General features: G+C 45.2%; 1 protein-coding gene across 8 annotated transcripts in view; it reads right to left on the bottom strand.

Annotated features, from left to right (window-relative positions):
• GCS2alpha (glucosidase 2 subunit alpha) overlaps nt 1–21,398 on the bottom strand; it is a 125,767-nt gene that overhangs the window by 52,150 nt on the left and 52,219 nt on the right. For all 8 annotated transcript variants that reach the window (XM_075700265.1, XM_075700268.1, XM_075700267.1 and 5 more), the window contains 4 exons: nt 18,784–18,957; nt 15,123–15,287; nt 9,352–9,564; nt 2,767–2,955 (listed from right to left, as the gene is read on the bottom strand). In XM_075700265.1, the coding sequence (XP_075556380.1) occupies nt 2,767–2,955; nt 9,352–9,564; nt 15,123–15,287; nt 18,784–18,957 (741 nt within the window). The remainder of the gene's footprint in view (nt 1–2,766; nt 2,956–9,351; nt 9,565–15,122; nt 15,288–18,783; nt 18,958–21,398) is intronic.

Here is a 21,398-nt window from a genome sequence, read left to right as displayed (position 1 = left end):
ATAGCAAAATTCAAGAGCCACGAAAATTCCATTGTTATAACTAATAATTGGTATAACTGGGTTGCATGAAAAAAATAAAATAAGGGGATGGCAGAGCTGTTGTGAGAAAACTATAATGGGGGGAGGGGGGAGGGCAGTGCCCTTCTCCACCACACTCCTCCATCCGGCTGCTGATTGTGTTCACTCACTTAACTGTTTAACTGCTTCCTGCGCACTGCGAACATGTGTAACAAGCTGCAGCTTTCAGTGTTCAAGAATGCCGCTGCTATAACAACTGCAAAGAGGGGTCATGAGCAGCAAGCAATATGAGAGCTCCGCTGAGGCATCGCATTAGTGGCCCCAGAAGGGGCCTCTTAAAAAAGGCAAGAAGGTTGCCGCGGCAGCCTGTCAGCTTGAGAAATCCTGAAGAAATGCAGGCGCAAGATTGCCACAAGCATCTCTCCACGCACATACTTCTCACTGGCTTGCACGAGAAAACCCCATGTCCATTGGCGTTGCTTATTTTATTCGGAGCTCGCTGGCATCCTTCTACAAAGCATCCAGGTGCTCCATGTACTGCAGCGAAAGGTTCCTCACAGAAATAAGCCTCAGAGGGACTAAATCGTCTGCCGGGCCTCCTGTGAGGACAATGTTGAGCCAGCCTGCTCTACCGTGTCATCGCTGCAGTTGTCGTCGTCATCGTTATCCGATGCAAGAACGTTTGCAATGATCACTTCATCGGTTAGAAGCACTTAGTTTCCAAATCTATAGCGGTGTACTTTCTTTTCACTGACAACGTTATGCATTGCCGATGATCAGCGGGCAAATAATCCATCTTCTATTTCAGGGGCAGTTAAATGACGCTGAGAAACCACGTGGCCAGAAATGACTGACGCAACCAACAAAGACTAGCGTGAGCGACCTAATCCATTTGCAGAACTGCATAGAATGAGGGACCAGCGAGCAATCTGGGGGCAGCACAGTTGGCGCGGCATAGAGCTATGGGTGCAGCCCATTCGTGGTCGGAAGGGTGGAAGGGGGGCGATGCAAGGCTGGCGATGCGGAGAAAGCTGGAATATGAGCGCGTGGGGGCTGTAAGGGCGGCAGGCCATCGTGCAGCGATCCAAATTTGTTTTTTTCTTTTCAAGGATTTCCCATTTCATTACCATTCCACACAGATGCCCAGTAGCTAGACATCATCGTTATAACCGATAATGCGACATGAGGGCATTATAGTAAGTGGGTTATATCAATATAAAAAAATTACAAAAGTTGACGGTGCAGTAGCTTCTCATGGTTATAACAGGTATCTTGTTAAAAACCGGTATCGTTGTAAGTGGGTTCGAGTGTATAACGAAGAAATAACTCATTCTCGGCTATATTTTTAACTGCACAATGCGTGACCTTTACAACAAAGTGACCTGTATAATGAATGATTTCAGAGACTCGAAGCATTTCGTTATAAAGGTGTTAGACTGTATAACCTTTACCTTGAATGTAACATTGTTCATTGTGGCACTGTGCACTAGGATCCAGAAAGGGCAGCTGCTGCCATCTAGTAGCTTTGCACAAGGATACAGTCGATGACCTATAATTTAGGCTCCCCAGGGCATTTATGTTCCCTGTAGATATGACACCGCACTGTTGACGTCTGCAAAGTCTTCAATGTAACAGCGGCAGAAATTGGCACACCACAGCCTAGCTGGTCATCAACAATGCCCGCATTTGAGCTCGTTATGGTACATGGCAGTTCAGGCTCTTCAGTTGTAGAGTTGGGCTCATTCGGACTGCAAATCAAGACTTGTTCGGAGTCGGGCTGCAAGGCACCGTTGGTGCCATTTAAGGCAGACAGTCGATAACTTCGCGAGAAAGCCAGCAGAGCACTGTCTGGAACACAAACTAATCAAACAAGCACAGAATGGCTGACCGCTGCCTGAAAGGCAAATGCCCTTGGCAAATTCAACAAACAAGAGTGGGTCACGTGTGATGGTGCCAGAATAGGATATGATGATCGCTATGTTAATGCGACCTCACAATTCAGGCAAAGCCTCCAAGAACGGCATTTGCATTTATATCTCTGAGGAGCAGTGCTGCGACCAAGGCAAGACTTCAGCAACTACCGTTTAATGTGTAATCTCCGAGGCCATAGTTGATGTCTCATATCTCTAAGGACATACTTGGTGTCTCGTTGAGGTTGCCAGAGGAGATTATGGCAGCAGAATCGGCGTGTGCTATAGCCACGGACAGAGTCCGGACAATCGAATGCAGAGGTGGCGGCTGTCCGAAATATTGGTCATCCTTACACATTAAGTCTATGGGGCCGTTAGCAGTGCCGCAGAGCTGTCCAAATTACCAAGCATGTCCGGATTATGAATGTCCCGTTTATCGGTAAGCGACTGTACAGTACGCCACACTAGCTCAAACCGAAGTGTGTACTTGCTTTTCTTCAGTTTTTTTTTTTCTTTTTGTTTAAATTTCGACTGCCAATTTGGGGGTGCAGGTCTAACACGAGTGCAGCCCTTGACAAGCTTTGTTGGCCCCTTATGCTATAACTTCACTTATTTTCCGACTCCTGATTATTCAGACTTTCAGGTGGTCCCCATAGAGTCTGAACTATCGGACTGTAGCTAACAGAACTGCTGAAGGATCCGGAGCTTCTTAATGCTTATCCTGCACCTTACACTTATATGTTTGACGGTAACATTCAATGGTGTACTGATTAAACATTGAGTGCCAACTTAACAAGCTTTTACTGTACCATACATAACTGCAAGACAAGGCACTTACCAGGAACATACCATACATGTTGTGAATGTCCCGGTGCTCCCATCCACCTGTGTGTACGCAATCCTTGTGCATGGTCACCTCGGGTCCGTTAAACACCGAGGGCTCATTCATGTCGTTCCACGTGAACAGGTGCTCCGTCGAGCCCCTGTACTGGTCGAGGGCAAACTTGCTGGCCCACCACTGTCGCACCTGTCAAAGTGCACAAACAATGAGGCATTGCCAGACTTTGGGCCCTCGCTCTGCCCAGGTAAAGTAAACCTGGAAAGTCAGTTTTAAAACCTCTAAAGGGCCTGCAACACATATTAGGAAGAGAGTGGGATGTGTCCAATACACAGTCAACCCTCGATATAACGAACCTCGATTTAACAAAATTCATGATGTAACACACTATTTTTTTTCCCAATCTTAGTTCCATTGAAAACTGTTTCTTCTTTCTCATGATTTAACAAAATGATTTTGTGACGTGGTTTTGATTGAGCAAACCTTTCGGCCGTTTTGAACATGTACTTGAGCTGGTAAATCTAGCAAAAAACTATAAAAATGTAGAGAAAGGTCAAAGATTTTTGCAAGTGTCCTTCTGCACAAAAAGATCGAGCGGCAAAAACACAGTTTAAGTGCATGTGCCAAGATACAGTATGCCGGAAACACTGCTGTGCCATTTGTTGTGCAACAACTTGCGGAGACCGCGGGGTGCACGGCAGCTCAGATTGCTCGGGAAAACACTAGAATAAACCATCCCTTCAGCGCAAGAAGGGTGGGGAAGAGGTGAGCAAGTAGTAATGTGCTCAAGCATGTGTTAGAAGGGGGAGGGAGCAGGGGATGCACGCCTATCCGCCTTCGTTCCCTAGCACGTGCGGCTCCTCTGTCCTTGCTGTAGCTGCACACGGCATTCCACATGCAGGCCGCACCTTCGGCAAATGCAAAGGTCCTGCCAAGATGGTTGGTGCCTTGATGTGCATTTTGCATCGTCGAGTCCAGTGTTGACGGTTGTGTAACCTCAAGCTTCCGAGGCACAGTGCAAAGTGTTCGCTCGCACTGCCACAGTGAGTGTTCTTGGTCATCAAGTGAGATCTTTGCCCGAGCGACACTGAAAAAACTACGAACCTTACTCCATGTAGCTGGGGCCTACTCACCTGGGATTGCGTGACAGCTGAATTGTTTGCATCATCCACTGCACGCCACAGGCAGTTCACAACGTGAGAAACTTAGTACTTTTTACGTTAATGAATGTGGGCCGCGAATTTTGAAAAATTTTTTATCGTCCTGAAAATCGTATCAGGTGTGATTATATCACCAAGATTCTACTGTATATTCAGCCTTAAAAACAGCTCAGAGTTTCTACAGAAACATGGAAATGGCGTGTTCTAAAATGAAATACTGCAAAGGCCTGAAAGCGTAACAGAATGGCACAGCAACAGAAGAGGAAATACCCTAGCAGCAGATAATGTAACAAAAGCACATATAAGAAAAAACAAAACAGCACACAATCACTGCATCAAGGAAAATGACCCTCTGAACCATACAACAGCAAATAGCTGTTGTGTATGAATGTGTAATCCTGTGTGTTCCTGTGTTATGAGCAATGCTATGCTATCCGAATAGGGAATCTGAAAAGTATGACATTCCTGAATGTTATGATAGAGCACAGCTGTCACCACTCAGCAGCGCAGAGTGTGAAAAACAGCAAAACGTTTTGCTGGTGGCATGTACCTGCAACCTTCTAATCTCACAATTCCTGCAGCCAGGCCCCAACGGGCCTATTGGTTACACATACACAGAGGCTCCGAGGACCATGCAATGATCGCACCCCAAACTTGCTGCAGCTATATGTTGTACAGTGCAGTCCACTTACAACGATATCGAGAAAGACGAAAAATATGATCGTTATAACCGATGATCGCTATATCTGGACGGCAGTTATCAAAAAAAAAAATTTTTTTTAAACGCAGAACATACCTTTGCAGCTCCGAACTCCAATTCGCTACTTGCTCTAAAGAATATATGATGTAGACAGTAGGCCGTAAAAAACAAACTTCATTTCTAGCGCCAATGACCGTGTCAAGGGTTAGGCGCGCTGAAATAGTCCGAACTCTGCACTTGCTTTTGCGGCAGCTTCAGATTCACAACCGCGGTGTGCATGGATTCCAGCTGCTGCGCGAACACTGGCGGCAATCCTTTAGCATGCATAACATCAATTAAGGAGTCGATCGACGACAGTGCACTTTGCGTGGACATCGTGGTCGGGGTCAAGGAGCCACTGTCGATCTCGTTGTCACTGTCGCTGATGCCGTCGCCACCGTCGCACAACTTTGCCGTCTGTCGAGACAGCACATCTTCGGCGATCGCCTCGTCGGTGACTTCATCGCAGAACGAGGCAGCACTGTCTGCAGTCAAAAACTCCTCCTTCGACACAACACCTGTGTCACCAGTAGGAACGAGCTCCCAGAGCTCAGAATGTCAGCGACTTCCACCGGGTCGGTCTCAGCGGGTTGGGGAAGTTCGTCGTTACGCACAAAACCCGCCTTCTTGAAGCAATTGGTGATGAACCACTGGTAAAGCGCCTCTTCAACATCGGCGTACAAAGGGTCTCTAACCCTTTTCCGCTGATCGGCATGGCCGCTGATAGCTCCTGCCTTCACAATCGCGGTGCTCCCGGTTTTCAAGATGGTTGATATCGTTAACTGGATGATCTCGTACTTCTTCACGAGGGCGCTCACTTTGAAGCCGCATCGAGAGTCCTGCAAAATATCAATCTTCGTGTCAAGCGACACAGCTTTGCGCTTTGTCGGCGCCATCTTCTAACTGGGTTGAACCATGGGTTGAACCATTTGAACCGTTGGTTGCACGCTGCTCCGGTGGCGTCAGCCTGTTATCGCGAGAGAGACGCGGGACGGGCACCACCGCGCCGCTTTGCTTGTCGCTTTTTTTTTTTCTTTCTCTCTCTTTCGGAGCAACTGTGGCCGACGCGCATGAAGCAGCTAGCGCTATCTTGTGGTGCACTGCGCCTACTCAGCTATTCTCCGGTGCGCGGGCGGGGCAAGACGCGCTGCGCGGTAATGGCGGCAGATAGGAACTTACGGAGGTAAACATCGCCTCGTCTCGACGTCGTTCGTTTCAGGGAACTAAGCAACGCAAGTGTTACGATTATTTGGCACGGAAAACGCCGTCCAGACTGCAAAATTTCGATCGTTATATCCGATATGCGGTGAATAACCTATCGTTATAAATGGTTTTTTTCCCCATAGACCTAATGCATAAAATGACACTCTCATGTCAACCCATCGTTATAACCGATATATCGTTATATGTGGTATCGTGATAAGTGGACTGCACTGTATGCCAAGTCTAGCTGATGATGATCGTGCTGACCATCTGTCGAATGCTGTTGAATGCTACGCGCACGGCTCTTCATACCAAACGGTCTGCATGCACCAGATTCTTAACCAGGTGCCCCATTTCATTCCTATCATCACTCTCTGCACTTCCACAAAAAAAAAAAAAAAAAAAAAAGATCTACAACCAAACTTGCCTTGGCTTTATTATTTGTAGGCTTTGTAAAGGTTGTGGTCAACAACAACAATAAAAAAGGCACCTTTTGATTCCTCTTGTCTGCACTCGTGGGCACACAACAAATTGGGAGCGGAAACTATAGTAGCCACGTTTACATTGATACATTAGAAGTGTACCCTATTCATATGCCGACACTTGTAACACAGCTAAGACATAATTCACCCATGCTCAGCGGAAACGTGCCTTATTAGGATAGTAGTGAAGACAAATGCCGAAGTTTTAACAGCAGACCCGCTATGTATTTCCATGTCACTGGCAGCTAAGCGCGTCCATCTCAGTTTCTGTCCCCTCATAGTGGACACGGCTATGTTATTGCCGCAACCTTGCCGATATTAACTATATTATTCATTACTGATACAAAACAAACTGTTTCAATGCACGTAATGTACTCACAAGAAGAAAAAAAAATCGCGTTCGGCACATTCAGCTTGCTCCGCTGGCCACCATTTTTGTTTGGGTGTCCCGCATTGTTACAGAGGCAGCCACCTGTTTGTTGCCCTATTGTCATCCCGCAGCAAATACAGGACGAGAAAAAAATTTTTGTTTCTTTTGGTGGAAAACTTAACCCGCATAATGATTGCACCCCTGAATTTACATCAATTTTTTTGACAAGAAAGTGTGATCATCATATGAGTAAATACGGTATTTGATGCAAAAAAAAATTATGCGGATCACACACACTATGGGAATCGATGTAAGCAAAGTTTTCTGTAGTGTTTTCCTTAATGGGCAGCAATTCGTAGTGACGTTGATGGGGGATGCTTAAGTTTTTACGAGAGGGTGGGTGGTGGGGAATGTTTCAGTGCAATACGAGAGTGACGAGGTCATGTTCCCCTTGCGCGCACCACTTGCGTTTGTCCATCTAATACACAGAACACATAGCAACAATTTTTTGCATGAAGCACTGTTTTGAGCCATTGCTCATAGCCAGCAAGAATGTCATTACCTCTTACGGCGCATTGCATTGTGGCAGAAAAGTTAAACTTCAAGTACGGTGCTTTATGCGTACTGCAACTACAATCTGATTATCTGGCAAGTTGTAGTGCAGGACTCCAGATTAATTTTGACCACCTGGGGTTCTGCTACGTGCAAACACCTAAATATAAGTACATGAGCGTCTGTATTTTGCCCCCTCCAAATGCAGCCCCCGCAGTCGGAGTCAAACCCGTGATTTCGAGCAACATCGCATCGGGTACAGAAGTGTTCATTTACCAGGTGGCCTGCTTGCGTAATGTTGTCTTGATGCCTACAGTGCTTTACTATGGCTTTGTGTTTGCATGCCGTACATCAGTTCTCTGCAGGACAAATTTGAACCATGTTTATTTTTCAGAAGCATCAGAAAAACATACCAAACCGTACCTTCAATTAGCATTTACACACTTATTCCTCAAATGTTGCCACGTGAAGTAGTAGCTTTTCCTTTATCTGAGACACACGAAATGACACATGCTTTATAACATCGCATTGCCGTTCTTATGTGCCATGTAGGCAAACTGCCATGAGCAGAGTAGTTACCGTATTTACACAATTCAAATGCACCCTTGATTCTAACGCACACCTCTTTGCCGTTACCTAAAGAAAGAAAAGTCCTTTACAATATCGTGCACCTCATTCTTTCATATAGAAATACAACCTTCTCTCATTTGGAAAAAGAATGATTTACTCCCAATGCACTAAAGTTGCGATAAATAAAAAGTCGCAGTTTCACCCGAAAAGCGAAGCATCAATTGCGATAGCGAATTAACAGACAGCTATAGGAAGTTAGGATGGTAGTTTTATCGGCCGTATACACTTTTTAACATTCGCTTACGAACTAAATTAGCAAACATGGTGTCAGGTGTGCACAAGCCAAGCAAACATGAACATGTCTTACTCAATGACTGCGGAAACTCGTTATCAAAATGCTGGAGTGAGGAAGTACGGTAGCAGGAGCAAGTGAATTGACCTTCGTGCTGCCTCTCACTGCAATGTGAACAAGGCGACGAGAACAGTGTGGTGCGCCTAGACGTGTAGACTCTGTCCCAATTGCAGATCACTTTCAAGATAGGGGCTGCGTGGCGGTGCTGTATGCAGCAACCGCCAGAGTAGAACGCCTCTCCTGTTTGCGCCAATCCTGCACACAAGTTTCACGCACTCCTGATGCAGCCCAATTTCCGTGCGTCTCCACACACATCATCACTTTCCTTTTAATTCCCGCATCATGATGAACTTTGTGTGTCTTCACAGTTGGCACTTCCATGCTGATAGAGCAAAGGCAGAAAACAGGAATATGGATGGTGGACTAACCAAAGCACACATACTACAGCACACGGAGGAAGGTATGGAAGCTAGACTCGAAGTGCTTACCAGGATAACTGCGAGTCGGCCTAGTTGGAACAGATTCATCTTAACACTTTTTGTGCGCAAACAAACAGGGACGAAGAATAGGGGCAACACAAGGACGAAGCGCTCGTCCTTGTGTTGCTCCTATTCTTCGTCCCTGTTTGTTTGCGCACAAAAAGTGTTAAGTGCTTAACAGGCCGCCATTTCAATATACCCACGGCGTTATGGTAAAGAAGGTTTAGAGTCGTACATGACTAACGCGCACATAATTTTTTACCTGTTTTATAGGAAAAAAAGTGTGCATCAGATTCGAGTAAATATGGTAAGTTGTTCACTCGTATCGCTACTCTATCAATGGCGACTGGATGGGCAGGGCATCCATTTCTACCCCATTCTTCTCTCTACTCCCTCTCCAGACTGTTGCGCGTGAGCACAAAGGCAAGTTCTGCAGCTTCTGCAATGTTTATGCGGGAAGAGGGCATGGTGGAAACTCCCAGGCAGCTCCAGAGGACATTGTGGCTACACTCCCCCCCAAACGAGGCCTGCCTTTTGACATCGCCTATCTCTTCTCCCGCACTCCTACTCTGTTCTCTCAACCACCTTCCGACTCAGTGTGCAAGACAGTGAAAGGAGCAGCAGCAGTGTAAAAGTAAAAAAAAATGTAAATGGCTGCATACAACTAGCCCACTTCACCTCAGGGTTGAGGAAGTCCAGGTAAGACGAAGAGCCAGGCCAGCACCAGCCCTCAAAGTCTCCGCCATCTTTGTTCTTGACGTAGTAGCCCCGCTCAGTGGCCTCCGAGTGAATGTGGTAGCCAGACTCGCGCTTGATGTGTGGGTCGATGATGGTGATCATGCGACGGCCCTTGGCTGTCAGGTTGCGGATCATCTGCTCTGGCTGGGAGAACTGAAGAGGAAAGATGTCGTCAGGCAACGACATTGATTGATTGATGAGGTTCATAATCTCATATAATGTCATTTAATCCATAGTATACAACCGCAAAACCTTGTTACTTCTAACTAAATTAAGCATGGCATCACATGCACGCAAGCAAACATGAACACGTCTCGCTCAATGACCACGGAAACTTTTTATGAGAACGCTGGAGTGAAAGTGCGGTAGCAAGAGCGAGCGAATTGACCTTTGTGCAGCCTCTCACTTCAATGTGAACTAAGTGACGAGAATACAGCGCGGTGCGAATAGATTACACTCTACCTAGATGCGTAGACTGTCTCCATCTCAGATCGCTTTCAACATAGGGGCCGCACAGCTGTGCCTATGCAGCCGCCGTCGAAGTAGAACACCTCTCCTGTTTGCACTAGTCCCGCAAGCAAGTTTCGAGAACTCCGAATGCACGTGGTGTGGCCCGATTTCTGCCCGCCTCCGCACACGTGATCACTTTTTTTTTTTATTTGTGGCATTGTGATGTCTTCGCAGTTGGCACTTCCATGCTAATAGATAATAGAGCAAGTGCATAAAACGGGAACACGAACGGTAGATTAACCGAAGCATGTGTACTACAGCACATGGAGGAAGCTACGACAGCTAGGCTTGGAGCGCATATGAAGTGGCCACTTTGAAATGCCAATGGTAATATGGCAACGCAGATTTAGGGTCATGCTCAATTCTAACATGCATGGAATTTGAGGACCTGTTTTATCAGTAAGAAAACTGCACGTTAGATTTGAGTAAATATGGTAATGCATACACCTGCTGGAACAAGAGGAGGAGTTCGAGTTACCCAATCTTCCAAACTAACGCAGGTCAAATTCATGAGGTTTTACTGTAACCCATATTTGTTGTTTTTTGTGTTCTATATACAGCAGAGCCTCGTTTATATGTTATGGGAAAAAATACAAGAAAAAAACGTGTGATCTGAAGTCGCTAAAAATTTGGCACACTCAACTGTCTTTGACATCTACATATTGTGAACTGTTGAAACACAAGATGCCAATGAGTAGTGAGCCGGTGAGAACCAAGTGGCCGAAGACAGGCATTGCTGTTATTGCAGCGTGCCATTTCTGCACTGTGTGTCTCTGTCTCCATTACCACGTAAGGTGTCCCGGTAGTGTGCAAACTGCCAAAGCCATGGAAAGCATCACGTGTCGACGCAACGTGCCAGAACTTGGCACCACCTGCTCCTTGTTCCGGTCACACAAGATACTACAGTCACCAATGGACTTTTTGGACTCCAAAAACTCAGACCTGATGAATATTCCGGGCTCCATAAATGCACCATCGGGATGCACCATCAGGGTGCACCATCATAGAGCTAATGCATTCTCGCGACCAATTTTTCGGACAAATTTAGGACCCTAAGTTTGATTTTACAGACTAAATCGCCCATTCCGAGCCATGCCAGGGTGCTAGAATCGGGAGGTGTGAAGATCAGCCCCTGGAGGCTGGCCACGAAACGCGTTCCTGCCGTGTGACGGTGCTGTGGGCAGGGGCGTCGTAAATTCTTGCAGCATCTGCATACCTCCGGGCGGGCAAATGATTTGTCGCACTTAAGTTTTTCCGCTTCAATGCTTTCGATGCTGACAAGTATTTTTTTCAGCCTTGTAGATACCAAGGGAATTTAATGGAGTGCTTCACAGCTCTCATTGCATGCAGAAACTGCAAGCACCGACCACGCAGCCGATACAGCGAGGAGAGCTCTTGGATCCATCTTTTGCCGAGGTTGGCGCACTTATGCCATGACGAAAGTACGGTTCATAGGAATCACCGTGTAAGGCCAACGCATTGGAACAACTTTGAATGTGTCGCGCGCACATTAGTCACATATTTGCAATTGTAATAGCACTTTAAAGGGAGGAAGTTAGTGCAATATATCAGCAATGTGGCAAAAAAAAAAATCTAAAAAGTACAAAATGCTGATGACTTAATACGAGTTTATTGCAAATAGTACAGTCATTGCAGAGCATGACATTTTTTTAGAAAGCACGCGGCTTAACCCTCTTGACTGTGTTGTGAGGAGCACACTGGTTTATCCCTTTGAGCGAAGCAAACACGTGATGCATTAAAACTTAGCCACCGATCCTGTTAGAGCAGTGAAATGCTCAGTGCAGCCAATCAGTGGCACATTGCCTGCTAGAAGCAAGAAATCCTTTACTACTTTTGCATGCAGTTGTGTAGTGCCAAGTGCACGAATGAGTGTCTTTGAGGGTCTATAAGGTTGTACAGACTGACTGATGGGTACAGAAGGCCTCCCTCTGCGCCCCCCCCCCCCCCCCCCAGGTTTCACTGTTTGCAAGCTTCTGCTGGCAATTGGTGCGGTACTTTCTCTTATCACAAGGCAGACATCCCTACATGCCTTGCAATCAGTCAAAATGATGCGCTACCTGGCTACGTAGCCCGCAATGTTAAAAACCAGGCATGCATCACTGTGTTTCGTCTGTTGCTTTGGTAGGTAGTGCAGTGTCGTCCAAGGCTGCTTCTTCGTTTTCTGGGAGCAGCTGCTACTCTGGGAGCAGCTGCTACTCTGACAGCAGCGATTCCAAAAGTACAGGGGCACATTACCTCCCGTGGTGCTCTCTGGACAGCTGTCATGTACTATTGTAAAAGCTTGACAGAGCTGTGCAGCGCCGCGGCCTACAAGACTGACAGATTCATGGTGCCCCCGATGGAAGCGCCGAATTTCCCCCCAGTGGCAGGAACTCGCAGTGGGGCCTCGCTAGGCAATGGTGGCAGCACCGCGGTTTTCCCACCTCCCTATTCTAGCCACCCAGCCATGCTACCCGATGTTGAAGACCGCCATGTTGAAATTTCCGCTGGCTTGGCCAGGCTTGACTTCCAGTGGCCTGCTCTATAGCCTCCAAGATTGGGAGGCGCACACCATCCTCCTGTCCCAGAGGCTATGCCCGTTCTTCCTTCACTGACAAAATGCTCTAAAAATGTCACTAAATTGTTCCAATTCTAGCTATCTTTGTAATTTTGGCATTTTTAAAATTTTATAACGAAATAAATAAAAATAAAGTAGTTGCACACTCCTTTTTTAGTTTGCAAGAAACCTTTCAAAGATTTGTCAGAAATATTTTTCAGCTTCATCGCTTTAGCTAAACTGGCCAAAAAAGAAAGAAAACTGATTTCGTGGTCAGTTAGAGGCCGTTGCTTTTGGCAGTTCGGCAATTTTTCAAAAACATTCTGATGGTGACAAATTTCACTTCCCGTAGGCCAGCAGTGCTAGCCTAGATTTACCAAAAAAATTCTGGCGAGGTACAAAGCGTTAATTTTGGCTTGATAGGCCTTCGAATTTGCAGAATCTGCTAGTTGTTAAAACACTTTTTTCCACTTATACTAAAATGAGTATTTTTGCCAAGAAATTGATGCTACGTTTCGTAAAACTAAAGTTGATTCCTTTCTACAGAGACATTTTCCCATCTTATATAAAATTTTCACTGAAAACTAGAAATAGTCCGAACCCCCCAGGTCTGTCCTTATCTGAACACAACCTCTGTCAAAATTTTGCCTGCAAAGCACGCTTAGCCACTGGACGTCTAAGCTTTGCAGAAAAGCGGGCCACTCAGTTGCAAGAGGCACAGGCTTGTGAACAGTGAGGGTGCAATCTTTTGCAGAGCCAGCTTCAATCCTGAGCTTATTGCTTCATAGCAGATGTAATGAGTGACGGCTGGCACAGGGTCAAGTGCTTCTGAGTTCACGGGCATTTGATGTTGTATAATAAGGCAAAGGTTGGCAAGAACAGACTGCTACTGGAAATTTTTCAATTTTCCAACTTAACATGACCCAAATACACAGTGTTTTAGTATAACAACTAGTTTAATTTTTTACTATTAACAAAGTAATTGTGTTGTTCCAACATATTAACATAACCCAACTTCCTAATAAATGCATGTGCATATCATTATTCAATATTCGAAGGTAAGTATTCGTATGAGAAAATTTTGATAGTCGAACCCACTTATAATACCGGTTTTACCAATATATCGGTTATAACAATGAGAAGTTGCTGCACCATCAGCTTTTGTATGTTTTCCATGGCGAAATAACCTGCTTACTACAGTGCCCCGGTTATAACGATGAAGTCTGGCTGCTGGGTGTCCGTGCCGAAAGGTCGAGAAATGCGAAATCCTTGAAAAGGAAAATAGAAGACAAGAAATTCGAGCCACTGAACGATGGCCCTGGCAGCCACCAAGCACTCATTTTCCAGCCTTCTCCACGTGCCTCTTTCCCATCGCCCTTCCACTCTTCCGAACACGAATGGGCTGTGCCCATAGCTCTACGCCACACCACCCTTTGAAACATGAATGGACCATGCCAACTGTGCTGCTCCCAGATTGCTAGCTGGCTCCTCAGTCAGCCTAATCACTCGCATTCGTATTTGTTGGTTGCGTTGAAATCATTCCTGGCCACGTGGTTTCTCAGCCTCGTTTGACTAGCTGCCGAATTGGAAGATGGCTGATCCGCTTGCTTATCATCGGCAATGCACGCTTGCTGGTGAAAAGAAAGCGCACGGCTACAGATTTGGAAACTAAGTGCTTCTAACTGATGACGCAATCGTCGTGAACATGCTTGCATCGGATAGCAACGGTGATGACGGCAGCGATGGCGCGGTTGGACAGGCTGCCTCAACGTTGTCCTCATAGGAGGCCCGGCAGACGATTCAATCCCTCCTTCTAGGGCTTTGTTTTCTCGAGGAACCGTCCATGGAGTACCTGGATGCCTTGGAGAAGGATGTTGGCAAACTTTGCATAAAGCATGCAAGGCTGACGGACATGGGTTTTTCTTGTGCATGGCAAGATGCTTGTGGCGATCTCACTTCAGTGCTTCTTCTGGATTTCTCAAGCTGACAGACTGCCACGTCAACCTTCTCGCAATTTTTTAAAAGGTCCCTTTTAAAAAGTGATGTGAAAAAGTGAATAGCAGCGCCATTTTTAACGCAGACAGTGACGGCTTGTTACTTGAGATCGGAGCACCCAGAGAGCAGTCAAACGAGTGGACAGAATCAGCAGCCAGATGGAGGAATGTGGCAGGGAGGGGCACTAGCCTCTCCGCCATCATACTTTTCTCACAACAGCTCTGCCATCCCCCTATTGATTTTTTCACGCAACCCGGTTATAACAATTATCGGTTATAACAATGGAATTCTCGTGGCAGCTAAATATTGTTTTAAGTGGGTTCGACTGTGTTTACACACCCTATGACTAAGTATTTCGATATATATTTTAACTTTGTATGCTTTTATCGAGCTGGATAAAGAGTGTTTCGGGCCCTTTAAGCAACAAGAGCGCAATGAGAGATGCTCTGTCATGAGCTCCAGATTAAACTTAGCCTTACGAGAAATTGCATTAAATGTTTGTTGTACTTATTCAGCTTGAAAGTGATGTCTGCAGGAGCAGTGGGCATGACAACAGCCAGTCTGAGAATCCCTAATGCGTGTGCACATGTCTGTGCACGTGCACATAAAATGAGTGATTAAAGGTATAGCTGCTGAAGGATGTCTTTACCTTGAATGGATCCCATGTGAAATACTTCTTGCCATCTGTATGCTCAATATCAAGCCACAACGCGTCGTAGGGAATGTTGTGCTCATCGAAACCAGCGTCCACGCTGCGGACATCATCTTGGTCATTATAGTTCCATCGGCTCTGGTGGTATGCCACTGAGAACATCTGCACACAAAATAATCTATGTGAACTTTAATTTCACTAAAGAAGACAAGGTAGTTTACAACCAATAACCAATACTGTGAAGCCACTGAGGTAGACCTATAGCACTTAGTTAAGTAGAATTCATGCCACAAATGCACATAAAGTAATCAAGTAGGCTTTTTAATAATAACGTATATAATATTGTGCTATGCTACTTCTGAAGTAAATTGGCAGACTTTGTTGCAACATAATTTGAGTAGGCAGGAAGATATTTAAAGTTCAACTTGATGTGAACCAGCACACCATCTATTTTACTAATGATATTGCCTGATCACTTACTGCCAAAATGTTGAAATGAACAAATATTCACGAAAAGATAACACAAAAGTTAAAAGCGGCCTATGTACACCAACTTGTATTGCTAAGTTGGACTTTAGATGATTAAGCAATGCACAGGAACAGAACACAGGTAGAGAATAACAAAGTAGATCACCTCCTACGCTTACTCACTTGTAATCATGTGCGACTCTGTATAACACATGTCATGAGAAGCGAACAAACACTGACACCAAGGACAACATAGGGGAAATTACTTGTGCTTAATAAATGTAATGAAGAAACGATAAATTAATGCAAATTAAAGTGGATGAAAAAACAACTTGTCGCAGGTGGGAACCGAACCCACAACCTTCGCATTTCGCGTGTGATGCTCTACCAATTGAGCTACCGCGGCGCTGTTTCCCCATCCACTTTCTTGGGTACTTATGTGTACTAGTAGAACCCCGGGAGTGTTAGCCAGCGCCATCACTCACAGACCTTGGCGGTGGACGTGGAACGTCCTTGTTGCCGCAGGCGTCACGAGAACGTGATCTTTTTGGGTGAAGGCAACTGGTCAATAAACCCACATATGCTAAATGAAGGCATCAATGTTGCCAGATTCGAGGCCCTCGTTATGTAATAAGTGAGAAGAAAGGGGGTTAACCGAGGGGCCCGATTATTATTAGTCATATCATGAGAAGCCAACAAACACTGACACCAAGGACAACATAGCGGAAATTACTTGTGCTTAATAAATGTAATGAAGAAACGATAAATTAATGCGATAAATCAACTGTTGAACCATAATTACTTTAGCACACATATTGATGAGAAGAAACAAAGTAAGTCGCCTCCTAAATTTAATCACTTGAAAACACAATATGTGATTGTGCGTAACAGTAATACATTCCATGCCCAACGGATCTGGAAAAATACTTTCAGATATGTATAACAGGCTATTCTCACTTAGTTTGGTCTGCCTTATATATCGATACAGCCAATTCCACTTTTAGAGATCTGGCTGTAACGGACTACTGGCTACATCAGACAGATCTTAGGGCTAATTTTGTCTGTGTGTATTACTAGTTAAACCTCGATACCAAAAACTTCAATATAAAAAAATTCTCGATATAGCTAAGTATTTAATTTTTTATAGCCTCTTGTCCATAAATCACCATGTATTTAGAACCTCAATATAACGAAGTGTGTTTGTATGCGATTTCAATATAACGAAGTTTTGCTTGTGCAGCAAAGGAATGCCAGACAATAAATGGAAACTTCCGCGGATGCAGAGGGTCAAATGATTGAATTACAAGCGCCTGATTGCACCTCTCAAATTACGTGGCCCGCGACAAGAGCGACCACCAAATTGAAGCCGTATCATGTTACGTATAAAGTCCAAGTGCGATAAGATCCTACTGTGCCTCACGCACTTCGTGCTTTAGGTGTAAGAGAAAGTTTGCGAGGGCGAAAAAAAAAAAAGATGATGGCTTCACGCACGAGTGCCGCCTCCCCGCGCAAGCAAAGGGAACAAGATCGCAGTATAAAGCAGCCGGGCACCTTGCTTCATAGGTAATCTGCTGTGACATCATGCAAGCTGTCTTCCTGCGCGTTTAGTATTGAAGGCTGAGTAATCTCGAGTTTCGGTGACCCGGCGAGAGGCAGAAGAAGCATTTGCTCCCCGCTGCCAGTGCTTTTCATGATAGCGTAGTCCCAGTGCGGGTGACACTATCAGTTGCGGGGGCAGAGTGCATGCAAAAGCATGACTGGCTTCGCTTAATTCGTACCGCCTGTGTGAAGATATTGTTGACGTGGCCATGAAACCGTATCATTCGTCGCCTATTCTCAAATTCATCAAAATAGTTTCCTCCTTCAAACTTGCTTTTTTCGGTTGCCCGATAATTAGGAAAATTCTGCGGTCCCCCTCCGTGTAAGAAAAATCGATCAGCGACTGTACTTGCTTGCATAAAAGGTCGAATTTCAATATAATGAAGCAAATTTCAGATCTTACCTACTTCGTTATATTGAGATTTAACTGTACAATGTACTTTGGTGCGGCAAAGCAATGTACTTTGCTGCGGCACTTTGCTGCGGCACTTTGCTGCGGCAGTGCACTGCACACAAGCTGCACACAACTATTTCTGGCCGCTTGTAGAATTTTCGAAAATATGCTTTTTCTTAAAGAACGAATACACCAGCAGCAAGCTTCTCGCGATGGTGTGCCACGCAACGCACCGTTGGCGAACTTTTTGTGTCGACCACGCAACGGACCACTGCCGCCCACACTAATGGTGGTTCAGTGCCAAGCAAACAACTGCTGATGATTGCAAAATGCACCATTTTGAGAATTTGTGCAGAGAAAGGATATTCTGCTACTCGCGATTTCCAGACTGCAGGGTGCCTGATGCAGTCTCCATGCAGTGCAGCGGCAGCCATGATGTGGGTTTAGAGCTGAATTTGTCTTGTACAGCGGCTCTCAGTCGTGCTACAGATTTGACAATGGTCGTCGCTTGTTGAAAAAGATAAACTTAAGACATCAGTTTATACTACCTGCCACTGTTTTTTGTGAAGTACAAACTGCAGCCATTATTTGTGTCATCAGCTGCAGCTGCGCACTCAGGCTGGGCATTCGGCACTGCGTCAATGGCCGACCTGCTCCCCCACATTTGTGTTGGCCATTATCCTTACCGTTGTGCTAATGTACATACGCTCTAGTAGGCATGAACTGCCATTCGTCAGCAACCAGCGCCTGGAAAACGGCAGACAAGATGATGCCATGCCACGTGGTTGTACAATTACTGCGTAAACCTGTTTATTTTTGCAAGAAAGTTCGAGTTCAGTGCGAACTGCGTTGAAGTGAGCCTGTTTGAGATTCTGCTGGCTCCGAGTCTGAACATATATTTTGCGAGTGAGTAAATTCTGTTTGTTTTGTCGACCTCTGACGACAAGTCATGGAAATAACGGATACGGACACGAAGAACTTTATTAAAGGAATCGTGATAAGCACTGCCCCTTAGGGCGACACTGCGGGCTGCTCCCATGCGGGGACAGTTAGGCCTAACCTAACTGCCGCATCGCAGGCTCTCTGTAAAGCCAAAAGCTGGCAATGGTATTCCGAGCTCTTGATGGCTGAGTATAAAGCAAGCAATGCTGACAAGATCAACCAAATCACAATAGGCAAACAAAACCAAAACCTCACCGGTGGCAGTGGTGTGGTTCCCGTGAGGGACCGGTACTGGCGCATGACGTCTTTTGGCCCTGGACCCAACAAAAAAAATGTGTCGATGAGGCCATTCTCAGAGAACCAGTGAGTCTCCCGGTGATTGGGCGGCGGGCTACGCTTCACAAAGTCCACAACCGACGACAGCACACCCTGTGATGAAAAGCATTGCAGCATTCTTTTAACACTGCTGAAAGTCCCTAGGCGGATACTGCATGCTAGTGTGGTCACAAACCAGCAAGGTGCTTGGGCAGACACATGCAGTGTTCTTGCAGGATACTGTAAACAACTCTTCTTGAGAGTCTGCCTTTCAAGCTTTCAGCCTTGTCTCAGCTTTTTAATAATTTTAAAGTGCAAAAAATTAGAAAATCAAAGTGAACATAGTATCACTAAACTGAGTTTAATGTGTAGAGCAAAATGTTTGAAGGACCAATTATTTCTGAAGGGTCAGATTTCCAAAAATTAAAAAAAGGAGAATCATTTAAAGAAACTTCCTTACTTACAGAAACACTATGTTAGCTTTCATTTGTCACATTAAAGAAATTATATGACTAACCAAATTTGGACCTACTAACCTTAATATTCGAAAAACACTACAGTGGAAGGCAAGAAACACCATAATTTATTGCAAAATACAAGGAATTATTCAAATATTTAATATGTTTACTATTTTAGACTCGCAGACTGTTCTGTAGGGATGCTGTGAACAGGCAATCTGCCCTATACGAGTTGCAGCAGCAATGATCTGTGCTGCAGACACGCAACACCGTTTATGGAGTTTATTAATACAATACAGTTAAACCTCAATATAACAAACTTTCCTATAACGAAATTCTGAATATGATGAAGTATTTAACGTTTTATCACTTGTCCATAGAACTCCACGCATTTGGAACCTCAATATATAATGAAGTGTGTTTATGCACGATTTGAAAATAATGAAACTTCACTGCCACCACAAAGTTATACAATAAACTGAAACTTCTGCGGATGCAGATGGTCAAATGGTTGAACTACAAGTGGCTGCTTACAGTGCAACTCGCAAATTGCATGCTGCGCTATGAAGAGCAACCTTGGAAACGGTGCAGCGTTATGTTTCGTATGAAGTCCAAGTGCAATAAGAGCCTATAGCGCCCCACAGGTGCACTGCATGCTTTAGGTTTGAGTGAAAGTTTGCAAGGATGAGCCGAGAAGGATGGTGGCTTGATGAGCACAGCCTTTCTGCGTGAGCGAGGGGAAAGGGGGGGGGGGACGGGAGCGAACTCAAAGTAATGCATTCAAGCGCGCGCGAGAAAGGGTGGGAAAAGAAGGGGCTGGGGGAGTCAGGTTTCAGCAAGTCCTTTTCTAGTGCCATGGCTGCGAGCGGCTGCAAGCACGGCTGAGTGCATACACAGCCCATGCACCCCATTCTAAAGGTGATCTGCCGCCTGTGCAAAAAGTGGCCATGCTGAGATGACGGGGCATCATGTACGCTGTCCTCCAGCACATTTAGTACTGGAGATTGCATAATCTAGAGCTTCGGAGACGTGTTAAAGTGAGAGGCAAGCATAGCATTTGCTCCCTGCTGCCAGCGTTTTACATGATAGTGTTGTCCCACTGAGGACGACGCTGTCAGCCATAGGAGCGGAGTGGACAGGAAAGCGTGGCTGGCTTCGCTTTGTACCACCGATGTCAAGATGTTCACACGGCATGAAACTATCTTTCGTCACCGACTCAAATTCATCAAAATGAATTTTTTTTCTCAATCAAGATTGCTTTTTCATACTGCCCAATGATACAGAAATCTTTGCGGCCCCTTATGTTTCTAAAAAATATCAGTGACTAGCATATTTGCACGATTCCAACACCCTTTTTAATGAATGGTGTGTTCAAATTTGCATGCACCCATTACAATCATAACTTATTCTTCTCAAAATAAAAAATGAAACCGATTCTTACTCTAAAAAAAAATATCTCTACACAAGGTAGCTAGCCACAGTGCCAGCGAACGAGTCATCTGAAAAAAGTGACGCTGCAAGACATCGCAAGTTGTATCCATGGTGTGTGGAATGCCCTCCTACAGACGATAGTTGTGCGAGCCTTCAAAAGTGTTACATTTCTAATGCATTAAATGGAACTGAAGATGACTTTCTGTGGTCAGTAGACAGCAAAAATATTGTGTCATCGGACGCCGATAGCCACTAGCCATTAAGATACAGCTGTGTATGTGTCTGTGTGCCTTTGTATGTTCTGTAATACCGTTTCAACATGGAGCGAGTCCACTCAGGTTTCATTACTTGACGTGTGCGGTAGAACCAGCACCAAGTTATTTTTTTTTAATATTTGGGTGGTAATGTAACTGCACGTTACAATTGGTGATGCGGTAGAATCGTGCACATATAGTGATTATTTGCATAAATGGTCGAATTTCAATATACCAAAATGTCAGTATAACAAAGCAAATTGCCCATTTGATTGAGTTCATCATATAAAGGTTTAACTGTAGTCACGTAACGGCTGTCAAATATTCTGTTGCCATTACACATTAGTTCTATCAGTTGGATGCCACTGCTATGCCCATGTCATCAATGGGTCTGAAAAACTAGATGACCTAA

The sequence above is a fragment of the Dermacentor variabilis genome, chromosome 7 (assembly GCF_050947875.1).
Source record: "Dermacentor variabilis isolate Ectoservices chromosome 7, ASM5094787v1, whole genome shotgun sequence".
In the NCBI taxonomy this organism is placed as follows: Eukaryota; Metazoa; Arthropoda; class Arachnida; order Ixodida; family Ixodidae; genus Dermacentor; species Dermacentor variabilis.
This window is presented reverse-complemented; position numbering and strand designations above follow the sequence as displayed.